A 21153-nucleotide genomic window follows, 5' to 3' on the forward strand; every position below is an offset into this window, starting at 1 on the left:
CTTTGCTGGGTCTTTAAAGCGACCCAGCCAAGTGCATTCTCCAGGGAGATCCCAAACTCAGACAGGCACAGCGTATCAGCCCAGAGATTACAGCCATGCCTGAACCCGCCAAGCCTGGTAAGGGTCCTTAGGTGTGTCATAGATGCTTAAGAACCCTTTTTAATAAAATAAAAGGGCAGGAGGGAGAAAGAGAGAGAGAAGCAGATGTTGGGCCTATTAGGGTGGTCCGTGGTGCAATTCAGTAATTTTAGACTCAAGATTTAATAGCCGCACAGTGGGAAGGGGGCTTCTATAGACAGTGTATTCGAATAATGTAATTTGCAGTGTGTAAAGTCAGCCCTGCTGGTGTTTTGGGGACCCTCGTGATATTTCTGCTGAGTGGGGCCCGGGACTCCTTGTCCTATAGTCCTGTCCCGACGGCACCCATTGAGGGTGGTGATGGTTGGATGTTTTCCCCAATCTCACAGTGCTTTGAGAAACAATAGGGTGGTTTTGTTTCCCTGGGTCTCCCATCTCCTTGTCTTTGGGTTCTCCTGTGCATGTAAGAATCTGCCTTGTTTTGTGCATGCTTCCGTGTGAGGCGTCGAGTCGCCTCTGAGCTGCCCTGTTGCGATCCTTGCTAACGTAGAATGGAAATCGAAGAATCTGAGGTCGGGATAAGGCCACTCTTAGATCGTGCGGGCCTGGTGTGCCAGATCTTGGACAAATGTTAAGCAGAGAACCGCGCTCGTTGCCTTCTCTCTTGTGTGTGTTCCTTCCCAAGCTGCTCCAGGAAATATTTGGAAACGGCACATCTGCCCCATGAAAGGTGGGTCTTTTGCAAAGACACACACACACACACACACACACACACACACACACACCCCGCATGGAAGGGGCAACTAGAGACACGCTGCAAAGAAGTGTGGCAGAGTGCCAAGCATGAGAGAGAAATGCCAGGCTCTAATACGCCCCAAAATATGGATGCTCTATTGCTGCCTCAGATAAAACACAAGGCATCCCGTCCCCGTTGCATTCTAAGAGGCTGGATGAAACAAGCAAGAGCAAATTGTTTGCAATTAGGAATATGCCTTAAAATATGAGACAAATGGAGTGAAGAGAGACCTTGTATCACTTTTTGTTCCCCTAACTAAGAATCTCGCCTCCCTATAAAAGACTTATCAAGAGAAACAGTGTGGAATAGCGGTTAGATTGTCAGATTAGGAGCCAGGTTCAAATCCCTGTCTTTTGTATATGTGGTTATGTTTTTTTGAGTTTATTATAATTTACGGATCCCAAGAAATTTCAGTTGAACTTTAGAGCAAGGCGAATTCTTCAGAACAGAGCAACGTGGAGTGGTCTGCTTTTTGCACTTTTTTCCCCCCCCAGTGCTGCCGGCAAAGATTTTGACTGGAACATTTCAGGCTGAATAAATTCCATTTCGGCGCCTCCCCTCTTTAATGTCAGTGTTATTTTGTAAAATGGATGCATATTGATATTAGCGCGGCCGTTGCTAATAATAATAATAATAATAATAATAATAATAATAATAATAATAATAATAATGGAAATTACAATGGAAATTAAATTTCAATATTGTCCACACACATATATTGACACGTATAGAAATAATGAGATGAGGGGTAACCATTTCTCCTCCTTTCTGCGCCCCCTCCCCCGTCAACAGATGGCTACATCATTTATGATAGCTGATACCTCTTTGCCTCGATATATACTCCGATCCTTCGTTCACAGCTAATAAATCATCTTCTCGTATCTGTATATAAAGGCGCTTGGATGTCAGTCACCCACCGGCATCCTGATCACTAGAAAAGTCTGACTGCAGGAAATTTTTAATCTAGCGGTCAAAATGTGCAAAGCGAAGTCCCTTCTCATAATAGTAACCAGCAGCAGCACTCCTGCGGGCAAGCCAAGCCAAACCTACGATCCCAGGATGGGCCAGGAGGTGCTGAGAGCCTTTCCTTTGCACTGCTTTAACCTTTCTCAAGTTAGGGGAAAGCATTTGCCGTGGGTTAAATTGACTAGCCGTGTTGCATTTACTAGCAATGTCGCCCAGTTACAGGAAACCTCGCGGTGCAATCCCAAAACTATCAGGAGAAGGTGTGGCGATCCGCTGGGTCTGTTATACTGCTACAGGAGCCTTGGGAGTGTGTTTTATAGAAGGCTGGGAAACTCACAGAAAATACCACCTTGTTTAAGCTGTTGTTGTTGTTGTTCAGTCGTGTCCGACTCTTCGTGACCCCATGGACCAGAGCACGCCAGGCACGCCTATCCTTCACTGCCTCTCGCAGTTTGGCCAAACTGTAGTACCTATACAGTTTAAGCTGTAGTACCTATACAAATAAGTTTAGCTGTAGCACCTATACAAATAAGTTTAAGGAATTGAAGTGAAAGAACTGAAAATAAGCTCCAGTTACAGGTAGGTAGCTGTGTTGGTCTGCCATAGTCAAAACAAAATAAAAAATAAAAAAATTCATTCCAGTAGCACTTTAGAGACCAACTAAGTTTGTTCTTGGTATGAGCTTTCGTGTGCATGCACACTTCTTCAGATACCTGAAGAAGTGTGCATGCACACGAAAGCTCATACCAAGAACAAACTTAGTTGAAAATAAGCTGTACGTTCGCCATCTTGTTCAGAAGTCTGTAACATCCACTGAATTTAATACAGTATATAAATATAAGCTAACTGTTTCTAGAAAGAATTCTGTCTCCTCCTGACACATCCTTTGTTTTATCAGTTTTGTTCTGTAAATTTAAAACCTTTTATCTCTTTAACTCCTCTCTAAGTCTCCAAGTACCAGAGTTTTTCCTTCAGGAAAACCAAAAACAAACTAGTAGTTAAGAGGGGTTTCACACCGCAATTCTTTGCTCAGCTCAGCTATTCCCGGAGAAGTGTGAATAGGGATTGCAGTCATATTTATTTCTGTATTTTACTTCACAAAATTTATATACCGCGCTTGATTGTAGAAAAGCTCAAAGCGGCTTGCAAAAATGGTTTTACAGTGTACGTAATCCTAAGCATGTTCACTGCAAAGTGAAGTCTACTGAGTTTCATGGGATTTACTCCCTGGGGAGACTGTAGCCTCGGTTGCATGAGTTTTAGTTCATTCCAGTAGTTGATTAATCAACCAGTTAGATATGCATAATTCTGCGTATGAGTGAAAACTATCGTTCTGAAGCAAAAAAGCAAATCCTTTTAAAAATTGCCCATCTGCCATATTTGTATTAAAAGTGACTTAAAAACAACTAAACCCCGCCCAATTAATTGGAACACCTTTTGGCATTAACATTTCAGTTGATAGAATGTTTTTTTTAATTGGGCAACCCAGTCAGATCGGTGGCATAATAATAATAATAATAATAATAATAATAATAATAATAATAATAATTTATTATTAAGTGTGGGGAAAGGGTAGACATTTGTTATTCTTACAATGCATCTTTACAAGCGGAGGAGAAAACGTAATCCGTTTTACAGATTGTAATAACCCCAGAACCTATATACCAATATCGAGCTCATTCTCCAAATTTGTGTCCTGATGCAGCTAAAATAACCCCATCCATTCACAAGTGGGAGTTGTCACAGACCTAGGAGAACCTAAGTTGCCCCCCACTCTCTTCTCAGACACTGTGCAAGGGATTCTGAAATGTACTTTTCCAATTTTGCTTGGGGGAAGTGCAATACCTTGGTTTGACCTTAGAGGGCACTTCGGAGCACGTAACCTGGCTCACTTACTCAAGCTCTCTGTTCTGCAGACCCTCATGGTTGTATACTGTTGCTCTCTGCTCTCTGCTCCTGACCCACTGCGGGCTGATCACTGGAGCAGAGGGTTGGATCCGATGACCTTTCCTGCAACCTCCCGCGACACAGGACGTTCCCGCCTAGTGCTTATGCAATCGGTGGAGCAGAAATGCCTTCTGCTAGAGGGTGCACGACGCCAGTGGGAGTGGTTTGGAGAGAAGGTGGCATGGATGAGGTTGTGGGAATGTCGCCCCAGGACCAATAGCCATTGCGTCAGTGCCTGCGGGAGGTGGATAATGGGATGGAGCCAGCCTTTCCATGCCTCTGTGCCAAGATGCAATACACATCAGTATCACCTAGCAGGTGCAATCAGCCCAGCATAAAGGGGTAAGCAGGAAACCAGTGTAGTTCTACTTGGGGAGCACAAGACCAGGAAGAAAGTGTCATCTTTCAGGGGGTAAGGGGAGGAGAGAGGTGGTCAGTTTTTTGCAGATTATTTTTTGATTATTTGTGTGTGTGTGTATTTGATAGACAGGGGCAGGGGTTAAATGTATTTATTATTATTATTATTATTATTATTATTATTATTTATTTATTTATTTGCTGGTGACCTAATTTTGGCTAAAGAAAGAGAGAACAATATCCAGAAAGCAGAAAGAGTTGGTTGGTTGGCTAAAACAGAAATGAATCCTTGAGAGCTGGCATGGCTGGTTGAAAGTGTGAGCTTGACAGGGCAGTTAAGAGACCAAGAGTACCAAAAATTTAACAACAATTGGAGTAAATTTTTTTTAAAAAAACCATCTGGAAGATTACTGCGGCGATTTAACAATTTTTGACTGGGCTAGAATGACTCTTGTAAAGATAACTAGTAGAAACAGTGGAGAAGATGGTAAATGGAATATTAGATATGATTGGAAAGGCGTACGACATAGAATTCTATGGACCCAAGTAAGAGGTGGAAGGAAGTCCGGTGGAAACAAAGTAACAACAAAATAACTTGAAAAGTGACATAATTTTTATTTACCTTTTTGTTTATGCATACATGTTCAATGGTGGAACGTTTATTGTGTTCAGTTGTTTATTGCGAATGTTGACGCGCATGAAAACGACGGCTGTAAATCGATTGAAAAACCAATAAAGATGTAATGTAAAAAAAAGAAAGAAAGAAAGTGTGAGCTTTGAGCCTGGAAGTAGGGTAACTAAATGTTCTGCTTGAGTGAGGACAGGCCTCTGTTTCAGAGGTAGTGAAAGTAGTTGTGCCTTCTAAATGTTGGGAAAGTACAACTCAAATCTGTTTGAAGGACTGTTAGAGGGCAGTCTTATATGTGAAAGTACCGGTATCCTCTATTTGAAGGGCTGTCCGGCCACCTAGTTTAAAGATAAATAACCACAGGAAGGCAGAATGGGGAGCCTCGAAGTTTCCCATCGGCAGTTCGCACCCGGACATCAGATGGGTCAGAGATATTTCTATTTAAATGACAGCTATTATTTCTGAATTTGCATCTATACGCATAGATTAGCACTTGCAAATTTATGCCCTCTTTTTTGTCCTTTTTTGGGGGACGCACCCTTATCAGGAAACCAAGTTCCCAGTTCGAATCTTAGCTCCATTAAAGACCCGTGAGAGGCAGAGTGGAGAGCCAGTCGAGGATCCGCACTCGCCACACTTTGGGCAGACATACAACCTTCCAAATCCCAGGAGAACCATCCTTATTTCCAGGATGCACCAGCTGTTCAGAGCGCTGATTGGTTGGGCCCTTTTGACAGTGATTGACACTGGAGTTGGGAGCCTGGTCCATGGAGTAAAGTGGGATGAGGGAGCTACAGCTGAAATACTTCTATGTCCTGTAGGTTAGCCCTCCAACCTGCAGTGTGTAGATCAGGGGTCAGCAAACTTTTTCAGCAGGGGGCCGGTCCACTGTCCCTCAGACCTTGTGGGGGGCCGGATTGTATTTTGGAGGGAAAAAATGAACGAATTCCTATTGCCCACAAATAACCCAGAGATAATTTTACATAAAAGGACACCTTCTACTCATGTAAAAACACGCTGATTCCCGGGCCAGATTTAGAAAGCGATTGGGTTGGATCCGGCCCCCGGGCCTTAGTTTGCCTATGCATGGTGTGGATAGTACTACCAGCTTGCCCTGCAGGGCTGTTGTAAGGGTAACAGCTATAATCTGCATTGGGATATTTCAAAGAGCTGCTTGACAGTGGAGCCGACCTCCCTGAAAGGTGGAAGGCTATTTGTCAAGGATGCTGTAAGCTGCATAGAGCAGGTCCCTTTCAGCTCTATGGTTCCGCAATGCAGTGCTGTTTAAGTGCAACGGATGTACACAATCAGGGATCAAACGCAGGAGACATGAGCTTAGCCAGGATTTATGTTAGTGGGGGGCAGGACACCCACCTGTCACTATCCTCTGTCTGGCTCTGTCTAGCCGAATCGGAATGAAATTTCTCGACCACAGTTCATAGAATCATAGAGTTGGAAGAGACCACAAGGGCCATCCAGTCCAACCCCCTGCCTAATTGTTTGAAATTACTTTCTTTTGACCCCAAGCGCTCAGAAAAAACACCTGTCGAAATCTTCAGTCATTGGAAAACTACGACATTAAATAAAAACGAAACCATCAAAATTAACATCAGAGAGTAGCTTTCGTGCGGTTAACGGGTATGTTTTGCGAAATTACAAAGAGCACGCCTTTTCTCACCTTTTTCTTTTTAAAAAAAATCTGAACAAGTTTTATTAGATTTGCTGAAAACCTTCTTATTGTTTAAGCATAGTCCATTGAGACGTTCCCTTATCATTGTTGACCTTACCCAGGTCTTCACTCTCTGCAAGGTACTGAATGATCACTGTCCGGTACAAGTTGTGTACGGCTGAGCAAGAGAGATGAGCAGAGCCTTTTTTGTGGTAGAGGATCTCGAGACCCACATTGGGCAAAACGGTTCTTGCGTTGCTGGGGGTTGGAGTCTAGACGACCCTTGTGCTCCCTTTCAACTCTGCAATTCTGTGATTCTATGTTCTCTGCCGTCGCTTCCCCAGGCAAGCCATGTGGCCCTAACCAACCCCATTCTGAGCAGCTGATCAGGAAACTCCTTACTACTGTTGGGAGGATTCATTGGGGAATTTCCCACAATGCCCCAGAGTAACACTACATTAGGTGCTTTGTGACATTGGGGGAAATTGGGGGAAATTAAAATGGCAGCCCCCAACCATTTTTTTTAGTGCTTTTACTGCTGTCACCAGTGGCGTAGGAAGGGCGGGGCGCAGGGGGCGCTGCGCCCTGGGTTCCAGGGGAGGGGTTGACACTCCCTGGCTCCTCCCCCACCACCTGGCACCCCGTCCAGACGGGGCAGCCCCAGGAGCCGCCACAGGAGCAGCAGCGCCGGCTCGGATGCATCCAGGCGGCACTGCTGTTCCCGTGGCGAGCCGGCAAGCAAGTGGAGGGTCGTGGGGCTGCCAGACCCGCCGCTCGCTCGCTGGATCGCAGCAGCACCGGCCCGCAGCAGCGCTGGCCGGATCCACTACACATGCCCGGAAATTCCAGGCATGTGCAGTGCATCTGACGTGTCGTGGCGTCACGACGCATGCGCCGTGACGCCCCGCCCCCAGGGGGGTGCCTCCACACTGCTGCCCTGGGTGGCGAAAAGGCTCCCTATGCTGCTGGCTGTCACTACAAAATAAGACTGAGGGATGCCCATCAATGTTATAGAGGGCTCATCAGAGGACACTTGGTAGAGTGGCCACTTGCAATAAATGCATTGCCAAAAAAAAAGAGGTCAAAAGATGCTAGCAATTTGCATAACATTTGTGCATGTGCGTGCATATATAAATATATAATGGTTAAAGAGATGCAAGAAAAACATAACAATTGTTTTTTTTAATCTGTTATCAACAGTTTAACATGGGCCTCTCACCAGCATAGTGTAATGGCCAGATGGCAGGTTTTGTGCTGTTGGCATCTCAATGTTCCTGCTGTGAGCATTTAAATGCATGTGCATTAGGCACAAGATGCATCCAGTTCCAGCCCCATCGAGAGTTATAACTTATAGACACCCTGGAGAGAAAGCTCTGAAGCTCTGGCAGAACGACAGCTTTAGCAGACTCACTAACAAAATTCTGATGAGCCCTGATTGAGAGGAGCAAATAGGAGGCATGCAAGCTGGAACGGAGGCATTATGGGGAAAATACCAAAGGGGCACAGGATAGGCAAAGCAGGGGTGGTCTTTGGGCTTTGGAATTTCAGTGGTGCCCTGTGTGATGCCAAAATTTGCCCCTCCACCTATTGCCTTCTGTTCATCATTGTTGCAGCTCCCTCTCAGCTTGGCGCCCAGTGCGGGCGAACCGGTCATGCTCCCCTAAACTCTCCTCTGGGCAAAGTGTGCTTCTGGTGGTGTCAACCAAACCGTGCCCTACAAGTTAAAGAAACAGTGGTGTATTTCACATTAAGGCTCCCATCTGATAATATTTTCTCTGACAAAGTTTTACTGATTTTGATCCAGATGAATTTTAAGTACACTGGTTTAGGCTTATTTTAACACCCAGTTTGTTTGTTTGATTGGTTTGTTTGTTTGTTTGTTTGTTTACATTAAAGGTGCCCAGTAGGACTTTTGTTTCCTAGGCATTTATTATGGAGTTATAATTAGTCCAGTGGTGCCCCGCTAGACGAATGCCTCGCTAGACGAAAAACTCGCTAGACGAAGGCATTTGTCTAGCGGAAGGCAGCCCCGCAAGACGAAAAAGTCTATGGGGCTGCCTCGCAAGACGAAAATTTTTCGTCTTTTTTCTTTTCGTCTAGTGAATACGCGGCTTGCATTGCCGCTTCGCTAGATGAAAAACCCGCTAGATGAAAATTTTCGCAGGACGAATTATTTTCGTCTAGCGGGGCACCACTGTATGTGCAAAATACCTCTCTCTCTCTCCCTCCCTCCCTCCCTCCCTCCTTCCTTCCTTCCTTCCTTCCTTCCTTCCTTCCTTCCTTCCTTCCTTCCTTCCTTTCTTTCTACTTTTCAGGTTTATACATTTCGTTAACTTTACATTCATTTTGACATTCCAAAACTTGACTTCCTTCTCCCTCTTTCCGCGGTTCCTTAAATTTATTTTTAATATCTTCTGCATATCCAGATTCACTCAATTTGCCCAATTCTTCGTCTTCTTTAAATATACAGTGGTACCTCCGGGTACGAACTTAATTCGTTCCGGAGGTCCGTTCTTAAGCCGAAACCGTTCTTTGACATGAGGCGTGCTTTCGTTAACGGGGCCTCCCACTGCTGCCGCGCCACTGGCGCACGACTTCCGCTCGCATCCCAGGGCAAAGTTCGCAACTAGGGGCATCTACTTCCAGGTTGGCGGAGCTCATTACCCGAAGCATTTGTAAGGAGGACGGTATGCAACCCGAGATTCCACAGTATACTCTTATGAATCTGCAGGTTGTTACAATAATCTTGCCAGTGTTCTTGTCTGTTTACAATTTATCTGCAAATATTCAATAAACCATTTCCATTCTTCTTTAAAAAAGTTTATCTTGGTTTCTTATTCTTTCGGTAAGTTTCGCCATTTCTGCATATTCCATAAGTTTTTGTGGCAGAATATTTTTCTGTTGAGTAATCACGGGAAAGTGAGTGGGGCAGTGGCAGGGGGGAAATCAGAATGAGCTACTTTTCTTGGGTAGTGCTTGCATCTTTTCCCCCCTGCAGTAAGCCACAGTTTTCAATCCAGCAGCAATTCTCTCTCCATCCTGCAAAGCGATGCTCTCAGCTGTGGAAAGTAGGGAGTCTTGGGGGGGGGGTCCTGTGTCTGTTTTATTGCAAGGTGATAAGGTTAGCACCTGTGTGGTTGTCGATAGATAGGTATGACTTGTGGAGAATACATAATAAGATCCTTGGGGGAAGGCACATGATGTTGTCACTTTCTTGCCGAAGCTAGTTACTATCTGGATGGGTGACAGGCGAAAACCCACACGTATATTTGCCTTGGTTTCCATGATGGAAGAAAGATGCGCTATAAAATGTAATAGCGAGAAATAAATGGATTGTTTGCTCTTCTGAGCAGTTAGGGAGCGAGAACAAGGGAAGAAATGGAATATCTATTGATGTTTTTCTGGTCTGCGCTAACTTGGGGACCTCGGCCTTTGAAGACAGGCCAGGACAAGCACTTAAGCAAAGGAAGAAATGCTAGCATAAACAAGACCCATCATTTATCTGGTCTTTGGATTCTCTGAATATTCTGGACGAACTCCAGGCCACTTGTTAGTTAAGATATGGTTGTCCTTCTTCGCAGGATTGTCTGGGGATGCTTGTTGTGCCACATGGATTTACTTGGCACTTTGGGAATGCTGATTGTAGTGTGGTAGGCAACTAGCGTGGGCAAGTGTCGTAGCGGGTGAATGTCACGGCCGTGAATGCGTTTATATTTGTCACAAAAGCTGTTATGTCAAGGCATGTGCAGACTGGAGTCACCATCCAGCACAGAGTTAGGCCATGTGCGCGCCATACATTTAAAGGACACGGCTTGCGCTCAAAGCACATGACACCCTCCCCAAAGAATCATGGGAACTGTAGTTTGTTAAGGGTGCTGGGAATTATAGCTGTTGGGTGTTAAACCACAATTCCCAGGATTCTGGGGTGGGGGTGGGGTTCATGCGCTTTAAATGTACGGTGTGTATGCAGCCTTTGGCCTACGGAAGCCCCTTTCATTTCAGTGGGACTTCAGTGTGCCTGATTGCTGTGCACTGGATTGTGATCTCTGCTGTTGCGCATGGATATATAGTGTATACATAGCCAGTGATTATAGTTAGCTGCGAATTTTCTTCGCGTTGGAAAGTACATTTAAATGTGTGTTTTGTGCATGTGTGCAGTAAGCAGCTTAATGCCCACTGGGGTGCATTCCAGAACATTTGTATATATTTGCAGATGGGGAAATATTGTGTGTGTGTTGCTGCGCTGTCTAGTTTGCTTGATACCTAAAGTGGGTGTGTGGATTGTGTGAGTCTTGAGGCGTGCGCCGTAGGTGCCTAGTTCTTCTGGGATGAAAGTACAAGTGGGATCTGCAACAAAATGTTGCAGTGCAGCACGCTGCTCCTGAGAATACTCCATTCCACCCCCTCCCAACCGGCTTTCCTTCCTTCCCCAAACTATTAGTCAGCATTCTGTGGCCACCAAGCACATACAGGTGAAACTCGAAAAATTAGAATATTGTGGAAAGGTTCATTTCTTTCAGTAATTCAAGTTAAAAGGTGAAACTAATATATGAGATAGACTCATGACATGCAAAGCGAGATATGTCAAGCCTTTATTTGTTATAATTGTGGTGATTATGGCGTACAGCTAATGTGAACCCCAAATTAACAATTTCAACTTTGGGATTTTCATCAGCTGTACGCCATAATCATCACAATTATAACAAACAAAGGCTTGACATATCTCACTTTGCATGTCATGAGTCTATCTCATATATTAAATTCCAGTAGCTAATGAAAACAATTGCTTACATAAATGGACTTTGCCACGATATTCTAATTTTTCGAGTTTCACCTGTACAGTCCTCACCGAGCCGTTTTTGAGTGTATGTCCCCCATGCCTCAATTAAGAGCCCCCCTTCTTTTTTAACTTCTGAAAACCTTGGGATTCCCCTGAGCTCATTAACAGGTACATCTTGTGTGTGGATGGTCCCGTTTTGTCTGCCTGAGTATTGAGTACTACCTAAGCACCGGCTTTTGAGACTGCGATCAGCGACTATCTATATTTTGCAGTGTACAATTTGTGTTTCCCTGTATGTCTGTTGATTTATTCTAAGATTTATATCCTGTCCTTCAAAGAAATATTTCCCAGGGTGGCCGACATCATCTCAAAATGAAATAGTGGTACCTCCGGTTACATACGCTTCAGGTTACATACGCTTCAGGTTACATACGCTTCAGGTTACATACACTTCAGGTTACATGCTCCGCTAACCCAGAAATAACGCTTCAGGTTAAGAACTTTACCTCAGGATAAGAACAGAAATCGTGCAGTAGCGGCGCGGCGGCAGCGGGAGGCCCCATTAGCTAAAGTGGTACCTCAGGTTAAGAACAGTTTCAGGTTAAGAACGGACCTCTAGAACGAATTAAGTTCTTAACCAGAGGTACCACTGTATAATCAATATAGAGTAACCGCAGCACTAAAACGGTATGTGATATCAGGCATGTTAGATGCCATGCGTGTTATGGCGCATGCATGTGAGAGCGAGAGATTAGAGCCTGTTGGTAATTGAATGTTAATTGTGTAGTGCCGTACTTTGTAGAAATGGAATTTCAGTTGTCCTTCTTTCGTACACGTGGAGTTCATGGCTATGTGTTTTACGAATACTGGAACGTAGACATTTCAAAATGCGTTATTGGGCAGGGCAGACAATCCAATGGTGATAACAGTAATACAATATTTGACAAGATAAATGATGGATCTTGTTGCTGTACACCGACGTTTGCTGCCTGAGGCAACGTGCCCTGCCCTGCCCATTGGTAATTTAAGCATTTTTATAGGATATGTGTGTATAAAACGGTGACTAAAGATAACATTAAAAAGCTACATTGCAAAATCTCAGTATGACTGAGAGATGTGGTTAGTTTATTATTGTTATTTTTTTTAAAAAAGCAGTAAAAGCAGGAATCCTTCAGCCCCAAAATTGTGTCTCTAATTGCAAGCACATATGGAGTCAGGCTGTGGTTATTCAGTTGTCATGGAATATCACTCTGCACATGTTCGGTGGCACTCCTAGATTTCCTATCACTCACATATCCCAGGGCTGAGCCTTGTAATTAACAACAAAAAAGCTCCAGTTTTTGAAGCTACATGTTTGATATACACAACCTGATGGGCGCCCTGCGACCACGCACAGTGTGGTGCTTGTTATATTGTAGGTGTGGCGTCCAATTTAGAACCTGTAATACTGAAGGTGAGCAGTGGACAATTTGGGTTATACATTAGACACGCCTTCTATAAAAACATTTTTAAACGTCATCTGCATCTTTCAGGCTTGCTGTGAGTCTGCAAATAGTTTTGGGGGTGGGGGTGGGTGAGCACAGTGCATATCTGAGAGTATACTGGGTGTGGCCTCTTGGTGTGCAAAGAGAGAAAACGGCCGTACATTTTAGGCGCAGATTTCTGTAGAGTTGATCGCTGTGGCTGATGCACGCCTCCCCAACCAGATACATGCGTTTCAGGGGGGGCTGTTTCTGTCACCTACAAGGGTGTTGTATGTGGAGTCTTGGCTTAGTGACAGCAAACACCCTGAACAGAAGCAAGAAGGGGTAAACTGAGAGGCCCGCCTGGCCTAAATTGCTGATCCCAGGGGATTCTGCTGCAGCCAGGGGGTTGAGTTACCTTAGCGGTTGGTCAAGAGCCGCTCGAAACCAGGCAGCTAATTATAAACGTTTCTTGGCCCTGCCTCCTTCCTTGGAGCAGCACGGAGCCCGGTCTACTCTCCGTGCCCCTAATAGGACACAGGGTCCCCGAAAAGGCAATGTGAGACGGAGCCCAGGAAAGGTCAGGCAGGCACTCAGGAAGGTATGGAGGCCTTACAGGTGGGAAAGTGCTAAATCAATGTCTCCCGGAAGAGGCTCATCAAGCCCTTAAGCAGTTGTGCTCGGTTGGTTTAACCCACGTCCCAAGTGCTGAAAACAAACCAAATCGTACAAAACAAAAGAAGGATTCCCTAACTCAGGGAAGAAGAGAGGAGGGGAGACTATGTGTGGCTTCTTCGTGGTGGCAGATCACACGCTCCATCCTTCATATCCTGCCAGGGATTAATGGGACTAGATCACATCTGGTGGCAAACAAGGAGCATGCGGTTTGCTGCTGAGAAGCCTTTTCCTAGCCTGTTTTCCTTCTCTCTGCTCCCCACTTTCCTAAAATAAAAATATTTTCTCCCTTTGGAGAAGAGAGGGTGCGGAAGCAGGTGAGGCGAGTGCGAGAACAGTGCTATTTTTCCTAGACAAAGAGGTGCCGGAACTCACCATCAACGCCTCCCTTGTTCTCTTATAATGGCAATGGTGCCCACCTGAGAAGTGCCGGAACTGAGTTCTGGCAAGTCTTCAGCTGAAAAAAAAAACCAGGGTGAGAGCCTGCTTTGAGTTTGCACCAGTCCAAAGGAGAGCTGGGCCGAACTCAAATTGGGATCCTTCCATTGAAGCCTGGGGGTTTGCATTTTTAGGTCCATCCATTTTGAATAAAGAAAAGCAAAGCCATCTACTCTTCCAAATGACCAGGGCAATGTTTTGCTTGTTTTTCTGGTTGTTGGGCAACGCTTCTCAGGACCAGTTGCAGGTTTACAGAGGCCCAGACTGCGGCAGGCTCCTAGTAGATGTCTCTCCCCCTAGTTCCACAAGCTTCCTAAATGCACTAAGCACAGGGAAGCGCCCACCTCTTCTTCCTTCTCCTCCTCCTTGTTTCCTTTCCGGTGCTGATTTGCAGGCCTGCCATTTTTGTCACCCGTCGCCAGAGGTGGAATAGACTCATTACTCGAGGGCGGCTGAAGTATTTTGGCACCCGCAGCAGAAAAACCGCACAAGCGCCTCTCCCAGGGAGTAAAAATACAATTATAATAAAATGAAATAAGTAACAATTTGCAGCCCTTTCACAACATCCCCACTGTGGACTCCTAACCATATTTTTAGTTTGGTACAGAACACCCCTCCTCCACTTCTCGGGGCTTTTCAGGACAGGCAATGGAGATGGTAAGCACTCTGTAAAAGCAGAGCAGTCTCAACCATCCAGAATAACCCCTATCCCCATAATGTGTGAAGTTAACTTGTGTGCTGGAGAATGGGAGAAGCAAATGGAAACCAGAGCCCTTTGAAATACAGCAGTGCTTCAAGAGGCAGCGACTGCATTCTAGTCAGCAGCGAGTTAGGAGAAGTTCGGACCCTCCAAGTGTCCCTATTTTCCAGGGTTTTACAGAAGGTGTCCCAGTTTCTGATTTGATCCCAGAATGTCCCGCCTTTCCTTAAGGTAAAGGTAAAGGGACCCCTGACCATTAGGTCCAGTTGTGTCGGAATCTGGGGTTGCGGCGCTCATCTCGCGTTACTGACCGAGGGAGCCAGCGTACAGCTTCCGGGTCATGTGGCCAGCATGACAAAGCCGCTTCCGGCGAACCAGAGCAGCGCACGGAAACGCCGTTTACCTTCCCGCCGGAGCGGTCCCTATTTATCTACTTGCACTTTGACGTGCTTTTGAACTGCTAGGTGGGCAGGAGCTGGGACCGAGCAACGGGAGCTCACCCCATGGCAGGGATTCGAACTGCCAACCTTCTGATCAGCAAGCCCTAGGCTCTGTGGTTTAACCCACAGCGCCACCCACGTCCTTAGGCCACCCCTATTTTCATCAGAGAAATGTTGCCTGGTACGGAGTTATGCAACCCCTGAGAGAAGGAGACAATTAACTAGGCAACCTTTAGAATACATCTGTAGGCAGCCCTGCATAGGGAAGTTTTTTTAAATGTTTAATGTTTTATCATGCTTTTATATATTTTGGAAGCTGCCCAGAGTGGCTGGAGCAACCCAGTCAGATGGGTGGGGTATAAATAGCAAAATTATTACTATTATTGTTATTAAGGAATAGGATGCCCCTATTTTCATCGAAGAAATGTCGGAAAGTATGCAAGTTTGAGGATCTTGCCAACCTCTATAGCAGGCATGGCCAAACTTGGCGCTCCTGATGTTTTCGGACTACAACTCCCATCATCCCTAGCTAACAGGACCAGTGGTCAGGGATGATGGGAATTGTGGTCCCAAAACATCTGGAGGGCCAAGTTTTGCCATGCCTGCTCTATAGCGAGGATGGAGAACTTGTGGCCCTCCAGCTGTTGTCAAACTGAAACTCCCATCTTTCCCAACCATCGCTGGCAGGGGCTGATGGGAGTTGGAGTTTGATAGCATGAAGTGGTCCATGGTTTCCTCACAGCTCTGCTTTCTCCAAGAAGTGAGGCAAGCCTCCCCCGTTGAGCTTTAGGGTGTGGACAGCTGTGGAGGAAAAAGTGGGTTTTGTTTCCTGTTGCCCTTCGGTGTGTCGTCACGCTTGCAGAAGGAAGACCCAAAGCCTCCGCGATCCACTTTCCCATCTTCCACGGCCCTATCTCCCAACGGGAGCTATGCAAAGCATCCTGCAGCTAAGCTGAGGCCTGCAAGGTTCTGGCGGAGCCCGGGCGACAGCTGGACCCCTCCGTCGCTCATCTCCCTGCTCCTTTGGCCCCGGAGGTTGGGTTATTATTGATCGCTGGCCGTGATGGCTCAGCACTCTGCACCTGGCTATATTAGGGGGTCAGGACGGCCTGGGAAAAAGGAGTCGGAGCCGCTGGCTTTATTGGGCGGCCGGCAGTGTGGGCTCAGCGCATAGTGGGAATGGAACAGGGATGACATCATGCAGAAGGGCTCGCTTTCCAAAATGAGAGGGCTCAGGCCTGCCTGGGTAGGCCTCTCTTAGACCGAGAGGCCTTTCAAACAGGTTTTGGGGGGCTCTTGGAGTGGCAAAAGGACAAATTGTGACTCTGTTGGGCAACAATGACCTGAACAAGGGTCTGCGGAGCGACCGATAACCTTAGAAAACAGAAAACACTTGTATGAAATATTACTTATTTGGGAATTATAGGGACAGAAGTACCTAAATTGTATAGAAATTTATTTATGCATGCTACTACAGCAGCAAGAATGTTACTTGCCCAAAAATGGAAAGAAGCAGAAGTCCCAGTAAAGGAAGAATGGACACAAAAACTTACGGAATATGCAGAAATGGCGAAACTTACTGGAAGAATAAGAAATCAAGATAACAAACTACACACACACACACACACACATATATGTGAGTGGAAATGGTTTATTGGATATTTACAGATAAATTGCAAACAGATAAAAACATTAGCACGAATATTGTAACAACTTGCAGTTTTATGGAAGTATATATTAACAGTAGATAATTAAATGAGCAAAGTTAAATTTATTTGGATATGCAAAAGATATTAAAAAACAAATTTAAGGAACTGCAGAAAGTGGGGGAAGGAAGTAAAATTTTGAAATGTTAAATGGATTGTAAAACTGATGAAATGTATAAATTTGAAAAGTATAAATAAAAATAAAAATAAAATCTACTTATTTGTGAAACATTTTCGTACTGCCTTTTGGACCTGAAAATAAAACAAACCTTGCTGTCTTCCAAAGCATATTCTCCTTAAAATAGTCCCCTTCGTTGCTGCAAGTGGCATACCTTCCCTGTGGAACTCCCTGCTGGTAGAGGCTTGGCAAGAATAATCCCTGCCTACTTTTCAGACGCCTATTGAGAACTGTGTTCTTCATTCAGGCCTTTGAAGTATGATATCCCAACAACCAGCTTTTATTAATTTGATTAATGCTTTCCCTGCTGCTTTGATGCTTTTAATAAAGCTGCTGCAATTTTGTATGTTGTATACTGCTTTGCTTTATTTATTTATTTTAATTAAAAAATATGGTCTATAAATAATGTGTCTCATTCATAAATGCAATGAAGATCGGGTGAAATTATTCTGTCTGATGTGCAGTCTTTACTTCAAACAGTACATCTGTGCACGGGAATGTGGTATCAGCAGGCTTGGAGAGAAAAACAGGGTTTGCAGAAGTATGGAAAGTCCTTTAGGAAAAACCGATTTAAGAAGGTAAACTCCAAGGATGAGGAATTGGAACTCTACAGAGAAGGAGAATAGAATGGAGCAGCTGGAATCCCAAATGTCCAGCATTCCACACTGCATTGTCCTGTTCAGTGATTGAATTTTGTTTGATTAATCCATGGGTAGGCAAACTAAGGCCCGGGGGCCGGATTCGGCCCAATCAACTTCTAAATCCGGCCCACAGACGGTCTGGGAATCAGCGTGTTTTTACATGAGTAGAATGTGTGCTTTTATTTAAACTCCATCTCTGGGTTATTTGTGGGGCATAGGAATTCGTTCATTCCCATAGATAGATAGATAGATAGATAGATAGATAGATAGATAGATAGATAGATAGATAGATAGTGTGGCCCCCCACAAGGTCTGAGGGACAGTGGATCGGCCCCCTGCTGAAAAAGTTTGCTGACCCCTGGAAATCAATCAATTAAAACTCTGAATTCGCAGAGAAGAAACAACTATTCTAAAGGGGAAAGTCATGGTTGTTGTTTTTTGTTTGTTTAGATGATGCATACAGTTGTCAACGAACATGTCAGAAGAGACACATACCCTGTTTTCTATCACGTAGGAGGGAACGCCTTTTTTTTAAAAAAAAAACAACAACCATGGTGCTTCCAATCTGCAGTTTTTATAAGTGCTACTTTTATAAAAGATTAGTACTTGCCTGAATTAGAATGTAATACAATTTGAAAACAAGTATGCATTTTTTAAAAAAATGCTGAATCATCAGAGACACCTTTACAGCCAGTCAAACTAATTTTAGCTGATTTTTCATTCAATGGTCTGGGGAGCAAGTACTGCAAAATGCCAAAAAGCAGGTCAGTAACCTGGAAGCAAACCTAGCTCTGTTCCAATGCTGATTCACAAAAGTTTCAGAGAGTTAACTGGTACAAGCAGTTGGATGTCGCCTTTAGCAGTCGTCTCTTGACGTGTTTAATAACCCTTTTAGATAGCGGTTTTTTGTTTTTCCCTAACTGGAGCTATTTCCCTTCATTAGGACGATTGCATTCATTTTCTGCTCCTGTACAAGGTTGTAAATATGAGCAAGCTGCCAGGCCACCTTTGCATTAGCACTGGTTAAAATGGGATTAGATGTTGCCTTGTTGGACGGGAGCCTTTTCGGCTCGGCAAAAACGCTCTAAATGTTCTCCGTTCTTGTCTGGATCAATATGAAACTACTTGATGATTTCTGATGCGGAGGGCTGCTCTGTATTGATTTTAGGTGCTTTTATTCCATTGTGATGTTATTGCTTTTTATACTGTTGGCAAAGCACGAAGGTTGCTGTTTTAATGGACCTGGCAACTTTATGGCTTGCTTGTTGCTTTAAATGTCTGGGTTTTTGTTATTTTATGGCATAAATAAGTGAATCAGCTATAACGTCCATAAATGCAGTCCCTTTAGTTTTTTGCTTAACCTTATACATGGTGCTGTTTTGCTTACCTTTCCCCAAGGGGTACATCTTTGGGCAGGGGCCATAGTTCATTGGTAGAGCACAATCCTGACATAGAGTCATAGAATTGTATAGTTGGAAGGGACCCTGAGGGTCATCTAGTCCAACCCCCTGCAACACATGCTGAAAGTTCCATTTTCAATTCAATGTTGTTTTATTTATTTTTTTGTTGCCTTGTACAAGGCATCTTAACAACCAAGATTAAAAACACACAAAATTGTTTAAACCAACAGGGCCCTTTCATTCCCTTGCATCTCTGGCTAGAAGTAGCAGATAGCAGGTGATGCACAAGAACTCTGCCTGAAACGTTGGAGGGCTTCTGGTAGTTTGTGTGGACAATACTGAAGTAGATGGACAAAATAACTGACAGCTTACTATGTTGTGCACCAGCAAGTATGATGTGGGCTTAATTGAGACATCGTACCAGACCGTGGTGTGCAGTCACTGGAGTTTGAGCAAACCATAGTTTGAGCTTCCAAATATACAGGCAAACCATAGTTTATAGTTGCATCTCCGCTTTCATTTTTGCAACTCCTCCTTCTAAGTGCAGGGGCTCTGGAGACATAACAACTCCGGCAGCTTCACAGTTGATCAATTCAGAGATAATGCCAAACCCTAGTTTCCACATATCACGGTTCCTGTACCCACCTCAAGCCATGGTTTCCAATCCTGGTTTGATGGATGATTGGAAACCATGGCTTGCCAATTTAGACTTCACACTAAAGCTTCCACAGCCATGGCTTGCCATGATATCTGGACTGAGGCAATAGTGTTTGTATCTGGCTTGCTTTTAATGCATTCCAGAACTCAGCCCCAGAACGTCTTTTCTGCTACAGGTGGGCATTTTGAGGGGAGGACAATTCTGAGAATAGAGATACAGGCTGGGAAAGAGTTAAGCATTTCACCCTCATTCACCTTTCTTCTTTTATTCTTTCCTGATGACAGCCTCCAATGGTTGCTCTTCATTACAGATAGAGCTGTAACTGTTCTCACTTTTCCTGTGCTTCCTCCCCCTGTTGGTTCCATCCCACAGTCATTATTTATCTCCCTTAGCACCCTGCTTCCTGGGTCCACTCCCCAAACCAGCCAGTGGCAACAACCCCAATTCCTCCAGGCTCATCCTTAGCATTTTTCTGCTTCTCCTTTGCAGTCCCCCTATTTGCGCCCCCAAATCCACACCTCCTCCCTCCTCCTTCCTCCTATAGGTGGTAATTAGGGCCCTCGCTCTGGATTAACACCCCCAGCAGACACATTTACACATAAGGGGCATGGAAAGCTGGAGAGCAGCTTAAAGCCTAGAAGGCACAGCAAGGGACGGGATGGAACATGCCCAACAGGTGGGGTTGGGTGGGTGCATTGGGGTAGCAATATATTGGGCAGTGCAATATATGCCAGTAGATGGTCTACATTGTGTGGGTTCCACTAAATTCAAAGATCAAAACTGATGTTTCTGAGTCCTAAAGTTTTGGACCTAAACACATCGTTGCCTTGCATTTTTTCACCTCAAAATGTCTCGTCGCATTTTCCACAAACGCGTGTGTGAAAATTCTTCCATTTGTCCACCATATTTCTTTTCCACCTTGCTCTTCTGTACTAGACATTTAAAAAACTCCTCTGCTTCTTAATAACTTTCCTAAGCCTCCCATGCTCCAGATTTCTCTACGCTCTGTTTTGGACACATTGGCTTTCCTTCCCTTGACCCAAGTGCAATAGATCCACTTAAAAAGAAGAAGAAAAGAAACAGACTTTTTGCAGTTAGGAAAGTGATGGAGAAATGGATTGAAAAGTGCGGAATGGATTGATGGTTAGCAAATCAGGACGAATGCATGAAGAATTGTATATAACTCATTGTTGTGTATAACTTTCCTGCAAACAAATAAGAATGAATGTTCCATGAGGACCAGCTACAGCCTAACCACCATGCAAGTTTTGGAGGAGCCCTCAAATGGAAGAAGTGGATCAGGTCCACCTTTTCCCATCTAGTTGTAAGAGTCAATAGCTACACCTTCCCCTCTTCCTTCAACTCCCTCCTCTGAAGTATCTAGCTTAACCCTGCTGGAGAAGTGACCTGTGAGGAGGAATGAGGGCAGGAACTGATGTCCCAATGGTGCAACAAGTTTTGAGCCTCAATTTCAGCTCAGCTTCAGGCAGGAGAGTACCTGCAATTTGGGCTTTGCTTTTGGTGGCAAAATGTATTGGACTGGCACTGAATGAACCCTTCAGTCATAACACAACCCGCACCCCAAATAAAGACAACTATGTGTATTCATTTGCTCACACAATCATCTCTTGAT

The 21153-nt window shown here is 44.7% G+C and overlaps 1 protein-coding gene across 1 annotated transcript in view; it reads left to right on the forward strand.

The window, feature by feature from the left end:
- Window positions 1–21153, forward strand: part of MYBPC2 (myosin binding protein C2) — a 64256-nt gene continuing 43103 nt past the window's right edge. Inside the window, exon 1 of the mRNA XM_033168999.1 lies at window positions 1–117. Coding sequence (XP_033024890.1) covers window positions 96–117 — 22 coding nt within the window. The 5' untranslated portion in view covers window positions 1–95. The remainder of the gene's footprint in view (window positions 118–21153) is intronic.

Source organism: Lacerta agilis, chromosome 14 (assembly GCF_009819535.1).
Source record: "Lacerta agilis isolate rLacAgi1 chromosome 14, rLacAgi1.pri, whole genome shotgun sequence".
In the NCBI taxonomy this organism is placed as follows: Eukaryota; Metazoa; Chordata; class Lepidosauria; order Squamata; family Lacertidae; genus Lacerta; species Lacerta agilis.